This window comes from Drosophila biarmipes, chromosome 3R, assembly GCF_025231255.1.
Source record: "Drosophila biarmipes strain raj3 chromosome 3R, RU_DBia_V1.1, whole genome shotgun sequence".
Taxonomy (NCBI): Eukaryota; Metazoa; Arthropoda; class Insecta; order Diptera; family Drosophilidae; genus Drosophila; species Drosophila biarmipes.
Genome location: NC_066616.1, coordinates 9,752,569 through 9,775,480, shown reverse-complemented (window position 1 = coordinate 9,775,480; position 22,912 = coordinate 9,752,569). Strand labels below are relative to the sequence as shown.

The window sequence follows — 22,912 nt, the reverse complement described above, 5'->3', positions numbered from 1 at the left end:
AATGACAGGAGTAGTGGTCCAAGCACAGGGGCATGTGGGTTGGGGGCGTAAGTAAGTAATAAAGTCCATTGAAGCGGGGACCGAACAAAAGGAGCAAGTCTTGCAAAAAGCGAAATCAATGGCTTTAAATGAGTGTCCTGCAATGACTAAATCTTTTCTAAGATGCCATTGAATTTTGTCAAAGAGTGGGAAGGGAAAAGAATCTGATTTAAATTTTACAAAAAGGTATTCAATAACATTGAATGAAAAAGTCTGTCTTGCCTCCAGCAATTCTTTGATTTTTACAATTATTTTGTATTTATGTACACATTTCTAAATGTATACATATTTTGTCAATGAAATGGTAGTATTGTAAAAATATTTCGTAATATTTCAAAAAAAAAGTGAAGTGAAAATCAAAGGAAAATGTTAGGATATAAATATTTGTATTTAATATTTATATCCTAACATTTTCCTTTGATAAAAAAGATTACCTCAACTATTTAATATACAAAAAAAAAATAAATTATTATTATAATCAGTCATTGTTAATATATGATTTTTTTAAATATAGAAAAACTAATTATATAAAAGACTGAGAATCTTTTTCCTCTCACCGATGGCCCGAAGGAGGTGAGAAAGTTGGGCGCCTGAATGTCGGCGGTGTAGAGGTCCTCCAGCGGCACATCCCGCAGGCAGTCGACGATCTGCTCGTGATGCCGATTGATGTCCTCGGGAATGGTGCAGTTGACCTCCCTGGCCAGCTTGATGGCGAACAGCACGGGATCCTCGACCAGGGCCCAGGATGAGTACGCCGAGCCGGACATGAGGATGGCCCGGTGGAACAGACCCCTGACCATTGTGGGCGAGGTCATCAGGTAGTTGATGCAGGCTGCTCCTGTTCCATGACCCGCCAGGGTCACCGAGTTGGGATCTCCCCCGAACTTTTGTATGTTCTGCTGGATCCAATGGAGAGCGGCCATCTGGTCCATCAACCCATAGTTGGCCACCCTCGCATGGGCATGCGGATTGGGATTGGCATTGAGGAAACCTGGCGATAGATTAATATTAAATTTATTATTAAAGGAAAAGTCTGTAAAATCTTTAAGATATATTCTAGAACAATAATTAAAAGTTAAAAGGGAAATTTTCATTTCTATGTTTCACCTAAAAGCAGGAAAGCATGTTTAGTTGATCTTATATATTTAAAAACTTTATTTATTATGCTGTTATTACCCAATATCCCCAGCCGGTAGTTGAGCGTCACCACCACCACTTCGCCGTAGCTGGCCAGGACACTGCCGTCGTAGGGATTTCCGCTGCTCCACTCGAAGGACTCGCCGTGTATGAACACAATCACCGGCAATTTCTTCTCATTGGCTCCGGCTGACAAAACACAAAAAAGGAGCGAACAAAACAGAGAGGGTTAGTGCATATCAGCCCTTAATATCATGATACAAATATATTAGTTGTAGGTCTTGTTTTTCGTTGTACTTCAAGCTTGTGATATCGCGTTTTTCCCTTTCAACACACCGCCAATTGCAAGTGCCGGGAGCGCTCATGACCCATTAAACGTTTCCGTTTGCGTGCCAAGCGGATTTTGCCAGCACTTTGGCGTAGGAATCGCTTCAGATTAGCGATTCCCCCGGACTCTGCCCGGATCCGCACTGCCCCGGGATTGTGAGCTTAGTGGGGTGGCACTTGCGATAAGATTTGCGCAGTGGTTACGTGAGCTCTCGGTTTTCTTTTGCGTAGAAATTATTGGCATTACGTGGCGTACGATTAATCTTAATTAATTGAATTTAAATGAGATTTATGTGCTGCTTTCTCAGCTTTTATGCTGAAATTGTTATAGCTACTCCGCAGCGTCTTTAAGTTTATTTAGCACTTACCATTCACCGGCGAGAAAACATTCAAGTAGAGGCAGTCCTCGGACTGGTTCTCCAGAAAGGGCAGCAGTCTCTTCAAGTACTCCAGGCGACCCTTGGGCATCTTCTCCAGCGCCGCCGTCTCGTTTTGGATATTGGGCAGTCGCTGCGGACACACTGGACTGTACTTATCCGATATCCGTATGCCGTCCCAGGGCGCCGGTGCTCTCGTGGGACTAAATCTGTCAAGTAGAAATTAAGAACATTAAATTGGGACTATGAATTATTATAGAACAATTTATTTGTAAAAGAAATAAAATAATGAATATTAAATTAAAAATCATAACAAAAATATATACCTTTATATTAACAATAATGCATAGTTCTCGGTGATTTTTGATTATAATTAATGCAATTATTAAAGGGCCAAATATTTAAACCATGCAATTTTCAGTTTAATGTGTACATATCCTACTTTTTATAATTTATTTATATTTATTGAATGTTTAAAAGCCTTACAATAATAATGTAAAACACCGTGTTTTTTGGTAAAGGCAAAGTCAAATAGAATATAAAATGGAACAACAAATGTAGTATTTTGGATAACAATATTATTCCTAGTTTTCCAAGGATCCCTCTTTGGTTTTGTTTGAGATATTTTAAACCCTTGGATTAGGAATTACTAAATATAGAGTTAATCACATCCACTAATTTTAAATAATATTGTTTTATTTATGTGTTATAGCATTTCTCAATTTTAACATACCTATTCTGTTTGGTGGGTGGTGTGGCATAGGGCACTCCTAAGAATACCTCCACAGATCGCAGGAAGCGGAAGCTGTCCAGCGGCAGGATGAGTCCATGGAGTCGCCCGTAGCGCGTCTGGACGATGCGGTGGCCCAGCCGGGCTCCCTTGTAGATGTCCGCCGTGGAGGCCTCCGCACAGTGCAAACAGCCCCAGAGGACTGTCGGCAGCAGCAGGAGTCGCAGCAACAGGAGCAGCTGACCTTCACCCATGACAGCACAGTGGAGCTTCAAGTTGTGCGATCTGACCGAGCTGTGGTCAAACTGTCTTCAACTATTTCGATGTGGCTCTGGATTGACGTGATTTCTTTCTGGTCATTTAAACTATCTGTGCTGATGGGCTGGGGTGACGGGACGAGTGGCCAACCGGCTGGATTTCATCGTGATCTGTTAAATGGAAATTACAAATTTACGTGTTATTAAAATTGTTATTACTTTTAAAGTTACTAATAAAATCTCCAATTATCATCCAGCTTATACTTTCATTATTAGTTGTGCTTTCATCAAACTTTTCAATGAAAAGGTATGAATTTTAAATAATTATAGGAGGACACTATAAAGAATAATACTCATTTTCGCTAACTTATTAGCAGAGTTAACATATTAGCTGATAAAACAATCCATCCTTGTAATTGTCTTAAAAAGATGCCAAGATAATGTGGACATTTTTCCATATGAATTAACACAATTAATAAGGAAATGTGACTTATTTATCTAAAGAGAAATAAATAAATAAAAAAAATATCCATGCCGTTGTTAAATAACCTATTTGCTTGGATTATGAATTCAGATCCCAACTGTTGACCGACGACTAATTCAATCAGCTTTTTTGTTCACAGCCGTAAAAACTAATTGGTCGTTTATTATCATGAATACGAAATGCAAGCATAATATAGTACATTTACTTTCCACATTAAACCTGGTGCTGCATAAAAAATTGGGGAAAGTGTTAAATTCGAGTGATGCTTTATTTTCATGCAAACCGAGTTGGGCGGCCACATGAATAAACAAGGTCACTGGCACAATTTTAAAAACACACAACCTGGAAACTGTGCAATGTGTAGCTGGTACCCTCAAAATGTATCTGTATCTGTATCTGCATCTGCACATTTATGTACATATTTACGTGGTATGTATATGCCTGCCTCAAGGTTACTTTACACATCCTTAACTGTGCCAGTGCAATTTGTGTGCATTTTTTAAGCTTTTGCTCGCATTTGTTTTTCCTTTTTTGGCATTACTCTGCTTATTTGTGTGCTGATATTTCGTTGTTTCTGCGCTGACAATTCAAGTACGCACAGCGAGTGGTGGCTGTAGCTACAAAAGTAGCTCATTTGGATATGTATGCTTATTTGGGAAAAATGTATATCTTTTTATGTGCACCAGCTTGTGTGAAATGTGAGCTGTCCCCAGGAGCCAACCGCTGGGAAAACAATGTGATGAATATCAAAGCAAACTAGCTGGGAGTTTGTTCGAGAACATTGTTGTTGCGACATTAACGTATTGCATTCATTAATCAAGTAGTTCCAGTAAATAGAAGCTAGTGTTGCATTTCAAATTGGGAGAATATATATACAGAATAAGAAAAAGACTAGCTTAAGGCCCATTTTTTAACATTATAACAACTGAATGGTAGAATAAATTGAAAAATTTAATAAATACTATCTGTTATTTAGAAAACTCCGGATCAAGGTTGGTTAGGTTGTTATAAGCAACGATTTAATTAGGTAAATTGCAAAAAAGTTCAATATCTGTATGAATACTGTATTTTAACTTTAGCTAACAATTAGCAAAACTAAACTCTAACATTACATTGAGAAAACGACCTTTAATTTATCTTGGTCCCAATTGAAGTTAGATTTTCATTATACCTTTGACTAATACAACAAACTTAGCAACATATTTTTTGAAAAGTAAATAACATACATCAGGAAGGCCGGGAAATGGGGATAATGGTCAACTTTTTGAATGCCCTGCGAAAGGTGCGACTCAAACTGTCCAGCAATCAAATGGTAAAAGGCTTGGGATCCTCCAAGTTAAGTGATAAGGAAATAAAGGGTCTCTGGAACAACAAAGAGGATATCGATGGTATAGAAGCAACCCCTCAAAGGACACCACCTGGATCCGAGATGCTGTGGCAGAACATCAAGAGGGTGCTGCTCATGTGCGGGGGTCAGAGGCAACCCGGCGGCGTTGAGGAGGAGAAGCGGATGAAGGACTCGTGCCGGCTGGTCGATGTCCTGGAGGCCCAGAGATTCGTTAGCCTGGTGTTCGCCGCCATGCAGGTGCCCAAACAGGCGGCCAGCGAAATGGCCGACGCCCTGATAGCCGCCGATTACATGGGCCAGCGCTCCATGGGCATCCACCGGTTGCCGGCCATTGCGGCTGATCTCCTTAACTGCACCGTTGTGGGGGATGCCACACCGGGAATTGTGTCCGAGAAGAAGGCCATCGCCCTGGTAGACGGCCATAACGCTCCCGGGCCGGTGGTGGCCAACTTTTGCATGGATCTGGCCCTGCAAAAGGCCAGAGAAGTCGGCATTGGATGGGTTTCGGCTCGCAGCTCCAACTGCATTGGATTCGCCTCATGGTACGCCTGTCAGGCTCTGGAACAGCGTATGATTGGCCTTTGCATGACGAATGGAGCTCCCACCCTGGTGCCTGCGGGAGGCATTGAACCCATACTGGGAGAAAATCCCATTGCCTGTGCCGCTTCCGGTGTCCATGAACAATTCTTGGCCGATTTCGGCATGGCCTCCTGCTCGGTGGAGGAACTGGAGCTGTCCTATTGCAACGGCTGGTCGAAGGAAGTGCCCAAATTAGTGGCTTTGGATAGGAACGGCCGGGAGACCACCTCCACGGAGGAGGCGTTGAGGGCCCAGCGGATTCGAGCCTTTCAGCCGGAGCACAAGGGCTTCGGCATGGCCGCCATGGTGGACATTTTGTGCGGTGTGATGACAGGTGCTCGATATGCAAATCAAATCCAACGCCGTGGGGTCTATAGTACGGAAAATGCTCCGGCGGATTTGGGCCAAGTCTATGTGGCCATCGATCCGATGCGATTTTGTCCCTCTTTCGAGGACCGACTGGGCGATTTCCACCGCCTGCTGAGACAGGCGATGCCCAACAAGGTGGGCAAAGCGGCGATGGTGCCGGGTGACAAAGAGATGCAGCACATGCAAATGGTCGACGAACAGGGCGGCCTCACCATGTCACCCTGCACCCTGTGCGTCCTCGAAGAACTGGCCACAAAGTTCGGCATCTCCCCTCTGAAGATGAAGGGCAACAGACCAGGTGGGGATTGTTGTTCAGAGGAACTGCAGATGGCTTAGGTTTATCTTGCTTTTTGTTCCAGTTAATGGTCAAATGCCGAACTCTTTTTTTCTAATTTCCTTAAAGTACTAAACAGTCTTAAATAAAAATTAAAAATATAGAAATATATGAAGATAACCAGAGGTGAGAGAGCAGAGGATAAAAAATGTGGCTCTCAGTTTTTTTATCTTGTGCTGTCCCACAATTCTTCTGGTCTAATCTGCAAATATTTTGTTTTAATTTGTTAAATTTAACTGATGCAAATGATGCACAAAAGATTATAAAGCGCCAATCGAAACAAGATTGATTTATTTCTTAAATCTGAGGTTAAAAACTATTTCAAATTACCTATCACCTTTTTATCGTCTGCAGCTAATGTGGTCTTAATCTACTCAAAATAACTTAAAATACTTTAAAGGTTAAAAAAGAAATGAACTACTAAATATTTGCATAAGATATACTAAACATCAACTAAAAAGAATATTAACATAATAAATATTTACTGTGAAAAACAGTCTGTAACAAATTAAAAGAACACAAAAGCCCGTAATTTAATTAGAAGAATGTGGTGGCTATTTTAATTAAATAATCTTTGCATTCCATTTAAAAAGCAATATAGTTTGGTTATTTAAGTAAATTTATAGCTGCCATTATTTACATTGGCTGTGGCTACGCATGCTTTAAATTAGAATAAATTTAAATTAAAGTTCAGACCCGCTTTTCTCCCGGGTGAATTGAAACGAAGCCAAAGTTCACGGAAATACATTTTCAAAGTTCGTTCGGCGAATGTTCACCTCTGGCAGAGAAAGGGGAATATTTTCAAGTGAATTCCTTGCCCGTCGCCTAATTATGGAGCGTTAAAATATTCAAAAGTTCAAAACAAGCTCGTCTTTCCTCGTCTGGCGGCGTTTATTTGCGCAGGGCAATAAAAAAGGTGAAAAAATCTGCATAATTATTTGCGCTAATTTATGCACTCCCCGGGAACCGCACCTCGTTTTGGGGACTAGCAAAAGGTGTGGGCCCACTAAAAATAGCAACTCAGGTGTTTCTTATTTTTCCTTGGGTAATTGTGTGCGTGTCTGTCATAGTCAAGTAACCAAATCGATAAGGAAGCAAGCGAAGAAGGGACGAGAGCTGAGGAGAAATCATCCCAATCATTGGCAGAATGATTAATATGATTTCCGGGCTCATCAGAAGCGCCTGGCCGCGGGGGCGTATGAGTAATAAGCTGAAACTTTTTACGACAGCCGCTAGGTGGCGGGGTAAATTATGGCCACCAGGGGGAGCAGCTTACGAAGTGCCTTGTCGTCGCCACTCGAAGGAGCTATTCCCATCCCTATTCCTGGCATCCTGGCCAGGCAACACCTGCGTCTTATGGAGCAGGTCCTGCGGCTGCCACGCACGTGACTGCGGCATCCTTGTTGGGACTCGGATTTGGATTCATGACATTGTAATCGCTTATTACCGCTGCCAATCGCCAGTGAAAGTGGAGACCTCCGAGGCGGCTTGGGGATAGGGATAGGAGCCCCGACTTATATATAGACGCGCCTGGCAGCTCGGTTTTCACTTTGAACTCATTTATCTTCATTGAATTGATTTTATTTTTGTGTTGACGCTGGGTAAATTAGGCAACACTGTGATTGATCTGGGGCAGAGCAAACGGAATTTTCCCTGATGGGTAAATCATGCGATGATCTCCCCGGGCAAGTGGACACGATTACTTATTTTCGACATATCCCGGCTTTGCGTAACTGACAGCTTAAGCCCACGGCGGGGCTGTTTCTGCTCGACTTACCTTGCGAAAGTCACTGATCTATATACACTTTATGTGCAGCGCCCATGTATACAGCTCCTGATTTTATGGCCACTGGCAGTTTTATTGTTTTTCCCGCTGACGATAATAATAATCCTCGACTTCGGACCCCGACTCGAACTCGGACTCGGACTCGGTCAGATGGTATCCTTCTGCTTTCTTTATTTTTTATTTGCTATTTCCTCTTTTTACTTCTCTTGTAGGTGTTCACACAATTGCACACGCACACACTTATTGGCATACCACGTATAGTATTGGGGAAACCGTTCTGTTGATTTTTCATATATCCTGCACCGAGAAATATATTTCATCTCGTGTTTTCCATCGGATCTCAATTGCTTTCACTTTTCACAGGATTCAGCATTTATTTGCCTTGTTCGCTGTCGCCGCTTTCCGTTTTCCGTTAGATCCTTTATTGGAAATTGATTCGTTTGCTACATTTTATTTGTTTTACTTCAATTCAATTTCTGTTTCTGGGTTTTAAAAATGGGGGTTTAATTTATATTTAAAATTGCCGCTCTGCTCTTTCTTTTTTAATTCGTTTTATTTGGCCTTACAAAAATAAAAGTGCGTTGTTTTAGCCGTGTTTTCCGCTATGGCTTGTTTATAAAAGATTCACTACCTTTTTTGTGTCAACAAGGCGCATTCTCAGATTTCATTATTCATGTACGGAAACGGTTTTTGTCGAAGATATTAATAAAACAGGGCACACGGCGGTTGTAAAAATTCAATTAGTTTTTTCGAGAGACTGTTTTTTGGCAAGTATTAAGACCTGGCCTAGTTTCTGACCAACTAGGGATTATCATAAAGCGAATTTATGGGTCTTTTAAGCCAAATGAAAATAAAGTTACCAAAATAAACTATTTTAATTGTTAAGGGGAAGCGGTAAGCGAATAAAAAAGAATAAAAGTTATTTGAAAGGCGAAGGTAATAATATCCACTAAATAATAAAAAAAGGTGAATTCCGAAAGTGAAATTAATAACAAGTTAACCCCGGTGTATACTGTAGAGCCAATTAATTTTTAAAACCTATAAATAAATAAATAAAATGCGCTCTTACATGCATAAATAAAATAATAAATATGAAAATAAGATTTAAACTAATTAACTTTTAAATAACTTAAAGTAAACTATAGAAACAAATCATCTTTATATAAATAAATGCAATGAGCATAGGGATTTGATAATAAACAACTTAATATATGGGTACATAATAAAGTTAAATATACTATTGCAAAACTAAATGAGAACCAAATGGCTAGCCATGACAAATTTTCTAGTATTTGACACTATCTATCCAAGTAGAATTTGAAAGATATATTCAAATCAAAAAAGAGTGTAAATATTATTTATAAATAATTGTATTAAAATGGGTATAATTCAAATTAAATATTGAAGAACCTAATGTACTGGTTCCTAACTTTCTGAAAATATAATAAAGCTACAAATAAATGAGAACCAACTGACTAACCATGACTAATTTTGTAGTATTTGACACTATCTATCCAAGTAGAATTTGAAACATATTATCAAATCAAAATAGGATTATAAATTATTAATTATTAAAAAATTTATTAAAATGGGTACACCTCATTTTATATATTGAAGAACCTAATGTACTGGTTCCTAACTTTCTGAAAATCTAATAAAGCTAAAAATAAATGAGAACCAAATGACCAACCCCAATCAAAATGTTAATGATACAGTTACCATAATTTTTGCAACTAAAACAATTAAGAACGAAATAAGCAAATTAGAGCAAAATGACTAAATTGTCAGCTGAAAGTGGCTTGTAATTGCGATCCCGACTGCCGTCGACTTGAAATGCGGACAATTGAAACTTTGCTTGCCTACTTTTAGGGGTTACGGTGTCGTTGGCTTTTGCCTGCCTTAATTATTCCATTCACGGCGATTAGGCCCACAAGAGCCTAATTGCATGCAAGTCGTGCTGCCACGGGCAAATAAAAGGCATGCAATTTTCAGGAACCCCTTAAAAAAACAAAAGAGGCAGCGCGTCAATGACCGTTAAGTGGAATGTGAGCGATGTGGCTGCTAACGGTTTATTTCCATCAAAATTGTACTTTTTTAGGTATTCCGCCTAAGAGTGTACTACGCAACAAAAACGAAAGTGTGAGAGGGGGAGAAGCGTAAAATAAATAAAGATGGAGAAATGCCGCAGGGCAGCAGACAAAGAGAAGATGACGCGGCTCCATAACGGTTCCTTAAGCCTTGGCATACATTTACATGTCACGCACACACACACACACACACACAAGCGCGCAGAGGCAGCGACAGGAAAACGTAGATGTGTTTGTCGATTCGCTTTAATTTCGCATAGATAAAAGGACAACTTCTGCCTGAAACACATTTTCAATTGCTCACATTTACAGCTGGCGGTGATACACCCACACAGCCGCGCAATCCGGTCCACCAGCACACACACACGCACCGCGCGTAGAGGAGAGAAGAGCAGAGGAGCAAGTACCGTTTGGCTGTGCCACGTGCAAATTTCCGGCGACAGAACGATTTCAGTTGCGACCACGACGCACGAGTGTATTCCAACGACTGAAGATGCCGTTCGTCGCGGGCCAGGCCTCAGACCTCTTCGGCAATGTGGGTTAAGCTCCATAAATAAAACTCTCTTTGCTTCCGCCAGCGAGCGGGAGCAGTGCCTGGAAGTGGAACCCATTCGAAGCTTTCGCTCTCCCCGCCTCTCTTAAATCAAGTCAGCTGTTTAACCCCACCCCCTGAAAGCGGCAGAAAGAATAACGGGAAAAACCAAAACAACAATAGCGAATTAAGTCAATTTGGTTCCTCGTTCTCTTTTCTGTCTTCCTACTCCGACGACCCCTCCCCCTCCCCTTGGGGGCTCTCTTGTTTGCGCCTTGATTCTCCTTTTCTACGAATTTTATGCCACCGTTATTGCCGTAGTCACATGGCGACAGGCCCACTCAGCTTTTATTGGGGCAGGTAATGGTTGCTCGATGCCACTTCCGCCGCGGCGGCTGACAGCGTTTTACTCCGCATCTTAATGGCTTATGTACGGAATGCATAGGGTTGGTAATTGAAGAACGCTCCACAATGGAACCCGAGGATATTTAACTTGTTTCCACCTCATAAAGAAATGGGTTAAATATCATCGTAACAGGTTTCTGGTTCAATAAAATATATATTTAACACTCGTTTGTTATATGATATTTCATTAATAGTATATCGAAAGATATGAATTTAGTTTTATTATTAAATATATAATTTTATTTCAGAATTTTTGAATGTCATTTAGCTATGACCATTATGACGATGGCACTTTCTGTGCCACGGAAAACAACGTTTCTATTTCGTTAACCATGATTGGCTTACATGGGGAAAAAAACCTCGGTACTAAAGGAATACTGCGGCATCAGTAGTAAAGCACGGTCATAAATGATTATGTTGTCCCAAACACAGGTATAGTAATGTACAAATGAAATATGGGTTTAATAACATCATAAAAGGTTCATATACATTTGTTCATTAAAAAGTTTTAAAAATATTCTATAGACATATTATTTACTTATTAATTAAACTAAAGGCTAACAGGGGCATGAGCTATAGCAACTTTAGGCCGTCACCTTTTCGGGTTTTACAGAGATGTATTATAATTTATTAAGAGAATACTAAAAAAATACAAATAAAGAGAAACATAAATATATATAAAAGAAAACATTGCACCAAAACTAATGATTTCATACAACGATAAAATATGATATTATTCTCGGACTACAAAAAATCATAAATGGTTCAAATACATTTATTCATTTAAAAACTTATTTAAGTTAGTATATAATATTTTATTGGGAGTATACTTAATGTTTAAAAAAATCTTAAAATACTATTGATTTAATAAAATCTGAAAGCACTTTGGTAGCCACTTTATAGAATAAACTACAAAAGCACCAAATTAAGTACAAAATACGTATAATAAAAACTTACAATTACTATTTACATTTAAAAATATATTACAAGCTTCGTGCGATATACCACCCTCCTAGAAACATTTCCCACAATTCTTAAGTTTCTGTTTTTAAATACAATTTTCAATCATTCCTTTCTAAATCGTATTAACCCAAAACTAAAATACTAAAATATTTCTGTGTTCTCTTGATAATATCAGCTAGAAAACATATAAAATCTCATAAGAAGTTTTCTCACATTAAAGTACGTTAGACTACTTAGAAATGATTTGATACTGCTTTTATTTCGTTTGGTTTAATAGAACAAAAGAAAGTAGGGAGAACGTAGAGCATTTTCGAAAAGAGACTTTCTCTTGATGGTAACAAACTTAAGCGCAGAAAACTTTGTGATATATTTTCCGCCATAAATCCTGCGCCGGAAATCGCACACATGCTGGGTGGGCACATCGCTAACAAGACAAGCCAGCCAGCAGCTCCTTTGTCATCATCAGAAAACGCCGGGAATGCGAAAACCACCCCGGGAGCAACAATGACGACTTCAATGAATGGCGACAAATCAGTTAGCTAAATGCTGCCGAGCCAGGCGTGCGTGCGATTTGACCGCAGTTGGTGCGATTCCATCAGCGAAAATCCATACCAGGCCCAAGGAGTCCCACACGAAGGACAAAGAACCGGGGACATAATTGAAAGCAGACCGTCTGCTGCTGGGGGGCGGTGAAAAACAAGTGGAAATAATTTTCCAGCATAAATCATGGCACGCCAAGTTATTACAGTAATTTCATGATAAATGTCCGATAAATAAATGTATAAATAAAAGTCGGGTTTGGGGGCGATGTCTAATGAAGTGGCAGCAGAAACCATGCCGAGCTCGAGCGGTCCACACTGCGTATGCGTGATGCTTGATGTCTCCTGTCTAATTGGATTAATGAGAGGTTATTGCCCCCATTCCGAATAACTGTCGGGTCGTAAATATTCAAAAATAACAATGGCTAATCAGCCAAGAGTGTGTGTACACACTGAAATGGCCTGCACACAGGCATAAATCAAATTATTTTCTATTTAATTTTGGGATTTCTTGCGCTGACAAAAACCAAAAGCCGTGAAGCTTAGTTCTTGGCTCCTGAAATGTTTGCCATGATTTTGAGCGGCGCGTGTTAGTACCCTTGATGTATATAAATATTTGTATATACACTGATAAATAAGAGGGAGAAACTCATTGATTTTGTTTTTAAAATAACTATTTTTTCAACATTTTCCATCCTTTGCGGTGTTCATTTACATTAATAATTAAATTATTTTATTTAACCATGAAAGTTAATTTAAAGATTAAAAAATTCGATTTTTATTTCATTTTTTTTAATAAATAATAGTAGAAGTCAAAATAAGGATCATCAATATTTAATCCAAAGGTTTTTTTACTCGAATGCATTCTTTCTTCTTCTTTTTGCCATGTTTTTCATCTATTGCGGTTTATTTTTACTTTATATATGAAAATATTTGATTTAACTTCAGATTTTAAAAGTTGTTAAATATGACAAACATTAAAAATGGAATTTTTTAATTAATTTCAAGATTTTTAAATTAGATTTTGTTTTAATGGCATTTATACCTTTTACTGCCTTCATAAAACAATTTAAAAATAAGTCTTTTTATTTATTAAATTATGCTATTCAGTTCAAATATTTATTTTATTTATTTCAGCTTTTTTCATCAGTGTACAGCAGAATACAAAAGCGTGTGTGAGTAGGCTAAATTTATAGGCCTTGTATGCAAAGCTTGGTGCGCAAAAATTGGCATTTGGGAAAAAAGTTTCTCGGCGGAAATACATATTAGGCATAGCGAAATGTCAAAAATATGAAACGGATGCCAAAATAATTCCATTAGCCATCGCGGAATCTCCGACAGCATTTCAAGCAATTTATGTCTTGCGAAAATTCCAGACAAAAGCGGCGTTAAACGGGTTTGTAACAAATTTTAATTTTTAATTAATGCCATTAATAACAACAAGATCCGCGGCACAGGGCACGTTTTAATGGGTTAAGACTGGCGACGGGGGGTGATTTTTAACGCGCAATTGAAGTTTACAGCCGTCCGAAAATGCGCTGCCTTGTCTGTGTTTTCAGTTTTCAGTTTTCCGCTTCCCGGCGAGATGGAAAACAACCGCAAAACAAAACTTTGCAATTTGCTGCCAGTACAAATTGGAAAACCGCCCTTCAGGCCGATGCTGATGAGATGGAGGGGCCGAAAACGGGTGGCGGCCAGACAATGCTCACTTAATGCGCGGCCACGAGCCGATCCGCACTTTAATTGTTGATTATACAAATTGTTTGATGCCCGTGGAGGAGGTGCCCGGGTCCGCGGTCCACTGCAAGGCCATAAAATATTCAAGTAGAAGAGTTTTCCTCGACGCGAACGCACTAAAAACCACAAATGGTAGGCTGATGGGATGGAGGCCATCGCGTCCCGCGAGATCCAGCATTGGCAGCATGGTTGTTGTCATCCGAGCCGGCCACATAAAAGTGTAATTAAGTTCGCGTGTCGCACATTTAATTGTTTTTTAATGAATGAGGGAGCAAAAATCATTTTACACAGCAGCTGCATTTCATAGGCATCCGGCATGTTGGCGGCGCACAAGGAGCAAGGACTCCCAGGACTCGTTGCATTTTTCCAATGCTTTTTTCCGCTCATCTGTGCTGTACTGCCTGGCAACCGGGCGAAAAATTGTGTTTTCCCCGACGCCAAAAATTTAATTATTTCCGTTTCTCTGATTTGTTTGAGGTCCGAATCGAAAAAACCGGTGGCCATTTAAATGCGCCGCGAACCCGAACCATTCTTATGGCAAACATTCCACTTTCTGTCCGCTCACAAGTGAATTGATTTCGTTGGCAAAGGGCTGCGGACATGAAAGATTTATTCCAAAAAAGGGCAGCTTTTCGGTTACATTCGAATAAAATAAAGCCGAATAAACATTTTGTTCAGTCCTATCAAGCTGCGTAAATAAAGTATGTTTGAGATTCGCATTTAAATCCTTTTTTAAACATATATCACAAGACTTTGTCTGTGGCATTGAATTTATGATTCAAGAAATGCAATAATGCATAAATAGAATATATTTATCGACAACCATTTCCAAACTATTAAAAATTCCGTCATAAATCAATAAAAATACACAGGCAAATGCGATTTATGCGATGCCAGCACTTGATGCTCGAATGTGTGTGTAATTCGCACAAAATATTTTATATGCAAATTGCAAAGACGCCCGTCGATTTCTGGCGACTTTCGGGAAATATATGCAAGGAGTGTTTCGCAGAGAAGAAAATACTATACGTACTGCGAAAGGGGAGACGAAACAAAAAATTGAAATGCCAACCGGCGGAAGGCCGACTGTCGAGCGTTGGTTGCTCCTTCTGCTTATTGGCGCACTTTGCTCCTTTTACGGTTGCATGAATTTTTGAGCAGCTTCACTTCCGGTTATAGCGACCGGAAATTGCAACAGAAATACTTGCCACACTCACACGCTCTCGCACACACACTCGCAGCGCAGGCATATGTACGACATTTGTATGCAAATACTGAGTCGATGATTTTGCATGTGTTTGTCCACGAAGTGCCACGGTGCGTATGCGTGATGTGCAGGGCGACGTTGCTCATCTTGTGCCTCAGCTTCCGCTTTATTTTTATTGCCGCAACAACATCGGCATGCTGCCTCTGCGCAGCTTCCGCCTTAGCCCTGGACAGACCGCCTCGGGGCCATTGATGGCTGCCAGTATTATGAGTCGCATAAAAATGGCAAATTTGTGGCAGTCATTGAGTTATTTTCAGGTGTGTCTCCACGCCGCCTCACTGGGGCGGAATTCTCGCTGAGAAAATGGAGAAAACTACTGTGGGCTGGGGGCGAGCTAAGTGAGCCGGATTTGCATATTTTATATGGCAAGGATTTGTAGAATTTCCTCCGAGTGCTGGGAATTTCGTAGCATCTACATTTTTTCGACAGTTTACGATGGCAGCTCGAGAAAAAAGGAACATCGCGGTGAGTGTACTCAAGGGCAGAGTAATTGAAATATTTATTAATGCTTCAGAAACTTTTCGAACTGAATGGAAAAAACAGCAGTTATTGAACAAACGTACCATAGAATGTCTGCTTAAAGCAATAGAGGACCACAAAAGACCACAATGAATTTATGTTGCGTAATATTTTAAATTTTGTTTATTACTCTTCTACAAACAAATCCCTAAATGTAAAACCAACACAGCCATTACTTGTGGCCTACTTAAATTAATTGAGAATACAAGCTTAATATTTCCTATCCAAAACGTAAATAGCAACATTTGACTAAACACTTATCGATTTTAAAATAGACATGCTCCTCCCATTGTAGTGGCCAAAACTTTCTTCTTTATGAAGCCAGAAGGTTTTCTGCTCTGCCAACTTAATAATTATGACAAAAGTTTTCTCGGCAAGCGACAGGCTATAATTAAACTTTGGCCTCCTTATGGCGTCGGCCGTCAAGTTAACCGCGATTAACACACAATCAGCTTAAACGCTCGACCCTTTGCAGCCAGCTCAGGCATCCTTGAGGAGCACCAGTGCCCCAGACCCCTCCAGGACATCCCAGGACCATGGGACAGTGCGCTGAATGTTCGCGCTTTATGCTCAAAAGAAATTGACATAATTTTAAAATATAGGAGCGCGGCGAAAGGGGCTGGCGAGATGCCCGAAAAATAAAAAGGCAGCCCAGCACAGGACGGGACAGCAGTGGGCTAATAAGTGTCCTTCGTGCGACACCAGGGAAAAGCAAAAAGAAAAATCATAAATGGCAACAAAAGTAATTGAAGTGGAGGAGGCGACATCGATGTCGGCGGCGTTGGCGTCGTCAGCATAAAAGTTTTATTAAATGATTAAGTTAAAGCATCGGCCGAGAGCGAGGGCCCCAGAAAGTAGGCAACGAAATTTGTCAGCTTTGAGCGGCGGCGGCGGGACTTTTGAATTTTTGATAGTCATGCCCTTTGTGTCTGATTTTCAGCTGCTGCCCAGTGTAAAAGTCGTCCTGGCCTACCCCTCCCCCAGCTTATTAAATATAACACTATACTCTGCCTGTGATGGCGACATTCATGAATTATTCAGTGCGTAGTCCTTCTGCTCCGCCCCGCCCGCCCGCACGAAACACACACATTTCGCCAGCCCCTCCTTTGTTTTATATTTTTTTTTGTCTTCCCTCCCCTTGTTGGTGGTAATTTTTTGTAAAACAAAACAAAAAACTGCACTGTAATTTATTTTAATAGGCTCTCTGCTTAAAAGGAAAGCGCGAAGCTTTCCGGTTTGTTTTCCGTGCGCCTTTGTTTGCGCTTATAATCTTTGCATTACCTGCCTGTCGCCCGGAAAGCGTGTCTTTAAAATGCATTAAAAATATTATGAATGCCCCATGCACACATGCATAAACATTATATTTGGGTACCGCCTCCTCCTTATCAAAGCCACACTTTATTCGAGCATTCGCTTTGTCTTCTTGCGGCGGCCTTGTTGGCGTGACAAATGTTTAATTACCTTGAAAGCTTTGCAGACTTTTGTTAATGCCGAACATAACTTTTATCATTAAATGAGTTTCGTATTTATTAAGGGTCTTAAAATTAATTAAATTATGCGGACAATTTGAGAGGCAATTCTTATTTGCATAAATCGATGGGGGGCGGAGCGAAAATACAATTTAAAATTTGAGGTGCTGACAGATAAAATATTTCAAAATTTACATATCATTTACGTATTTGCAGAACTAACGATTTTGTTTTTAGCCAATTGTTTGGACTAAAATAGAATTTATAACTGGATTAAATAAATGGGTTAAAGCAGAGAAAAGGATCACATATATTTTAAATATTGTTAACTGCTTTAATCCAAGTCGGAAAATAAATAGAGTTGAGTTCATACCAATCAAATAAATTTAGGTAAGGATTTAATAAAAAGTTTCGAGTAAGGGAATGTGGCATTTTTTTGGGAAATATTGCTAACTGGCTTAAGCCAAGAATAAAAATAAATAGAGTTCAGTGCACACATTTTAAACATAGTGATTTGTGCATGTAAAAGGAAAAGAAAGAAAATTGGAATTTATATGTACATATGGAGTATCTTTTAATGTGCAAGGACAAACGCTTCACAATTAAGTTTAAAAATATTTGCGAAACAACCTTAAATCGAGCATTACCATGAGGGTTGTGCAAATAAGCATTCTAGAGACTTTCGACTTTAAATTTGCCTTCTGCCGGGGCATGCGTGAAAATCTCTGTATTTTTCCATAAACTTGCCTGGCCAAAAACTATTTTGAATGCAAAGCTGTTGTCTGCATGTGAGTTGGGCTTGTGTTTTCTGTTATTTTATGGGCTCAGCATTGTCTAAGCCCCACGCGTGTGTGTACGAGTATCTGTGTGTGCGGTTCCATTTGCGCACAAACACACACGCATCGAGGGCCCAACATCTCGGACTATCCATAAATTTGGCGAGCATAAAACACGCCCAGCGAATTAGGACTGCTGAACGCAGCGGCGGCCGTCGTTGCGAAAAGCGATGACTGAACAGAAATAATTTGGCAAACAAATTTCTAAAGCAGTCTAAACAATAAAGCTAAACAATAATTTCCGCCTGCGCGTTGAAACTTCCGCTTCCTGTCAGGCGCTGCCCATAAAAAGCAAACCGGCGAAATGGCAAAAACAACGAAAACAACAAGGCGAGGCGGCTTACTACTTAAGACAAAACAAAGAACATGTGTGTGTATGGGTGGGGGTGCTTTTGACACGAGTGTGTGGGTGTGTTCATTTTTCTTGACACTCAAACAAAGGATAATGCCAAGGGAAAGCATGTGGAAATGCAGCAGATTGCATTTTCGGCTCACTTTGGCGATGTCTGCACGATAATTTATCGCGTTTATCTGGCGGCCCTGCTCATAATTTATGCAAAGGCTTTTGTGAGTTGCCTGTTTAGCTCCCCTTCCTTCCCACTTCCCCAGGCCAGTCCCTTTGGCAGGCCATTTTGCCCGCAAACTGTTAATTGTATTCAGAAAGCCAACCGGAAAAGGAAATAGGTTCGAGTAGTGTGTGTGCGTCTCCAGTTCGTGCCTGTTTGTCGCGACCATTGCGGCTCTAATCTTGGCAAGCGCAGCAGGAAGTGGAAGAGAGCCACTAACAGGAGGCGGAGATGGCGACAGGGAGGATGGCAGAGGGAGGGAGCGGCAACCGGAAGCCGGGAGTTGTCCCAGTTGCGTTTCCGTCTTGGTCAAAATCTTGGCAAAGTGTTCGCGCCTCCTTCTGTTGTTGGCAACTTGTTAATTTAATACCCCAGAGTTCTGCCTTCGAACCCTCATCAGAGACATGTGTTTTGCGGGCTTACCCCTGCTCTGCTTTCGGGGAATTCAAGTGAAAAGAAGCCAAGCCTTTTCAAAAGTTATGAAACACTTAGCTTTAATTTCAATACATAAAGTTAAAGTTTTCAGTGAAGCCCAAAACATGAGACCTTTGGCTAGATATTTCAGTTTATAGATTAATTTAATCTAGAACCAATTAAAAACACATAATAAATAGGTGCCGAAAGTGGATTGCCTCTAAAAAATTTTAATATTTGATTTTAACAAAGAACCCTCATTTCTTTACTCAAGTCCAAAACATATGTACAATAAATTGCATAAAACTTTTCAGTGCTTTGTTAATCGTAAAAATTTAAATTTAACATTAAACAGCATCGTTGTATTCCAGTAAAAATCGATTTGGTTGATTTTCCAGAGCTTATAAATGTATGCAGATATTCATAATTGTTTCTCCTCCAAAATGGTGCGTACTTCTGCAGCTTAAACCCAATTCCAGTATAAAGGAAAATCCTGATTTTTTCTTAGCCCATCGTCAACATCGAAGCGGTGTAATTGCAAAAGAAGCGTCGATGTCTTGCAGTGAAATGCTGACACCGGCAATTTGATTGGCGCTCAATTGGAAAGCTCATTTGCACGGGCTTTAACCCAAATTAAATGCAATCAAAACGAGGAGTGCAGCTGAAGTTTCGTTGTCACTGCCAGTTGGCAGTGGCAGCTGCAGGATCGCATCGGATCCTTGCGTCTTTCGGGTCCTTTGGGCCAAGTCAGAGTGGGTAAAAGCGCAATGAACCGCACAGAGTATTCGGAATTGTCGAACGCTTTAATTTGATTGCCCGAGCTCTTGAGTGAGCAGACCGAGAGGCAAATCGGGCAGGAAGCTGCAGATGACTGAGTGACTGGCAGGGCAATGTGCATAAAATTAATGAACTCGATGGGACCAACTGCACGTCCTTTTTTAGCCAGGAAAATTGCTTAAATTCCACATGCAGGCCGCTCGAAGGGTGCTCACTTCTCGGCCCTGCACTCCGCCAACTGCCCCACTGCAGTTTAAGCCATTTAAGAATTTATCAAAATATTTAGAGAACGGGCGGGCGAAATGGAGGAAAATAAATATAAGCAAGGCATTTCACTCTCTGGCATCAGTTGGGGCATTTCGTTTTCAATTTGTGTCGCGCTTTTCACTCCCCTTTTTGTTGCTCCTAAGTGGACTTTGGACTTTGGACAGTGGACAGCGGACAGCGGACAGTGGACATTGGACTGTGACTGTTCCCTGGCCCCTAAATGTGACAAGATGTCTGTCTGCCGGTCCCATCTCACTCCATCTCTGTCTGTCTGGTGGGCACTGAAAATTGGCCCGTTTATTGTACAGAAATGCCGTCGTTCTCGCAGTGAAAGTTAGAAGTCTTCTCTTAATACCCTTTAAATGGGGTTTAGTTTTGCTTCCTCGAAGTTTGCTAACTAGTTCAAAGTACCTTGGTGGCTTAACTTAATTGGACAAAAATGTAAAGCCCTGATTAGTAACTGGAAAAGGGTTTCTTTATGTTCAAGCTTTAGTAGAAAAACTCTAAGAAAATTTTAAAAAAGGTATAGGAAAAGTTTTTTAGAAAATGAAAACTACTTAAATACTGAATAGTACATTTTTTTAAAATTAATATGTTTTTAGACCGTCTAAACGATTTTTATAAAATAATTTATTTTATTTTCAATGCATCTTTTAAATTAAAATTTATTTTTTTCTTGGAACTATTAATGCCTTTTTTTACAAAATAAAAGAAACCGTACTTAAGAAAACCATTCATGCATTTTGCTAACAAAGTTTTAAATGAGCAAGCCTTTAACAATATCAGTATCCATGTATCTTTTGGTTCTAAGAGTTTTATATTGTAGAAATGAAATATTTTGTTTCGCACTCTTACAATTTTTGGTAAGCGTATAACCATTTCGTTTCTGTTAGGATTTCCCTGGTCTCATTCAATAGCTCGTTTTCAGTCAGTCTCAGCTCTGCCGGCCGCGATTCTTTATAGTCAGTCACTCGGTTTGGAGGGGCACAAGAGGCTGGCAGGAAGAGGAGACAGAAATATATTTATAAAGCAAGAGAGGGCAAAATATATTTGCGAAATAAAGAAAATCAAGCCCTTCGTCGAAATAAAAGGTAGACGAGCAGTGCAATTTTGCAGCACTTGACATTCGACCCTTCTCTTGAACTTTGACCTACATAGTTGGAAACATAGTTTTAAGAGTTGCAAACCTAGTGGCCCAGCTAAACGCAGCCGTCTTTAATCGAGTTTCGCTGCTATCACGCCGCCATGGCTACGATTTATAACCCAATATTATATATCAACAGCTTAGCTCACAAGCGATATATATAAATTAACCCAGTTACGCAGCCCGCTTATTCAATAGAACGCACAGCAGCGGCAACACAAATAGCAACAACGCCGGTGGAAGCAAAGCACAAATAATGGCGTTGATATTTGATGCATACACATAAAGTACATCCGCCCCCATTTTCCCCGCTGCAAGGTACATACATAGACTCGGATCCGTGTCCGCCCGTGTGCTTTGGCCATTTGTATGGATATGGATGCACTGCGGCGGTGTTGTATTGTGCATTGTGGATACGCTTTACGGGATTTACCTGTGTTTTGGCGGGGGAGCGTAAATTAAACACAGCAGCTGCTGACATGACACGATAGATTGGCGAGGGATCGAACGGCCAGTGTGCAATGGTCGTTTGTAAGGCGGCAGAGCTCTTTTTTATAGAGCCCTGCTGGCAACTTGGCTGCGGCACATATGCCATGGATAATTTATGCCAAAAACGCGTGACGACCTGCTGGCCGAACCAGGGACATGCATTCGCATCGCTGTGTTGGTCAAAGACAAACGCAGCTTATGGCCAATCATGGTGCCATCACCGGCACCGGGTCCTGATTTGTTGGCTACCAGCTCTCAACGGGAGTATGTCAATATTTTAAAAACTTTTTTCCCCGGCATCGCAGGTAAAATGGTTATTTTTAAATCTATAAATAAGTGAACAACTTGTGTTTTCGAACAAACTTTGCTTGCCACAAAATTATCCATATTTCCAATAAAAATGTTTTTAAATTAATAATTGTTTTATCATATTTTACATATACTGCTATTCCTTATTTTATACATTACTCATACTTTATTGCAAAGATAGAACATTGTATTTGTAGTTTTCTTTGACCAATTAATTTTAATTTAATACTTCGCAATGTATAAACTTTATATTGACTATACCGATGTGAAATCGATATGCTATAGATGGTATAGAATTAATGTAACAATAGTTGCTCTTCTTAGAGGTGCAGAAAACATCGCTTTTCGATGCATGCAAACATGCAAACACTTCTAGCTCTTCTATGAAAAATGTTTATAATTATTTATAAAATTTATAGTACTCCTTAAATTTTATTTCTGTTTAAACTTTCATTCTTTAATAAAATGTTTTTGACTGTTCAATTCTGATTTATAAATAAAAATAGCTCCTGACGTTTTTCTTCACTGTTTAAATAAACATCATTCTATAATAAAATGTTTCTAGATTGTTTACTTCTGATTTGTATATATATTTAAGTGATTTAAAAGGCTAATCTTGATCTTAAATAATTAAGTTTAAACTTACTGTTGCACTACATATTTTTTCCAAAGGTTTATGGATTTAAAAAGGACATAAGCTGCTTTGCGGCTCCCTGTTAAACTGATGTCCCCATGGAAGTATCCCACTTCGATTCAACTTCTGTTCTATTAGAGCCCCTGGCAGTGGTCCTCTGGCGGCGGTTACAGAGAGGCTCAGTCCCGATT

At 40.0% G+C, this 22,912-nt stretch overlaps 2 protein-coding genes across 4 annotated transcripts in view; one reads left to right on the top strand and one right to left on the bottom strand.

The window, feature by feature from the left end:
• The window catches only part of LOC108031781 (neuroligin 4-like), a 46,585-nt gene extending 36,251 nt beyond the window's left edge, over positions 1 to 10,334 (bottom strand). The window contains exons 1-6 of one of the 3 annotated variants that reach the window (XM_044093616.2): positions 10,262 to 10,334; positions 7,759 to 8,249; positions 2,614 to 3,038; positions 1,872 to 2,089; positions 1,216 to 1,365; positions 597 to 1,030 (exon numbers count right to left, since the gene is read on the bottom strand). In XM_044093616.2, the coding sequence (XP_043949551.1) occupies positions 597 to 1,030; positions 1,216 to 1,365; positions 1,872 to 2,089; positions 2,614 to 2,864 (1,053 nt within the window). In that variant the 5' untranslated portion in view covers positions 2,865 to 3,038; positions 7,759 to 8,249; positions 10,262 to 10,334. Of the gene's footprint in view, positions 1 to 596; positions 1,031 to 1,215; positions 1,366 to 1,871; positions 2,090 to 2,613; positions 3,039 to 7,758; positions 8,250 to 8,398; positions 8,512 to 10,158 lie in introns of those variants that run through there. The other 2 variants (XM_050888755.1, XM_050888754.1) reach the window with 2 other exon arrangements.
• On the top strand, positions 4,513 to 6,190 carry LOC108031189 (uncharacterized oxidoreductase YjmC). The gene has a single exon (XM_017104410.3). It carries the CDS (start codon positions 4,595 to 4,597, stop codon positions 5,981 to 5,983), a length of 1,389 nt encoding a protein of 462 aa, XP_016959899.1. The 5' UTR covers positions 4,513 to 4,594; the 3' UTR covers positions 5,984 to 6,190.
• Positions 10,335 to 22,912: the final 12,578 nt, after the last annotated feature.

Coding starts and splice junctions, on each gene's coding strand:
- LOC108031189 (XM_017104410.3), top strand. CDS start 4,595: ATGGGGATAATGGTCAACTTTTTGAATGCCCTGCGAAAGGTGCGACTC.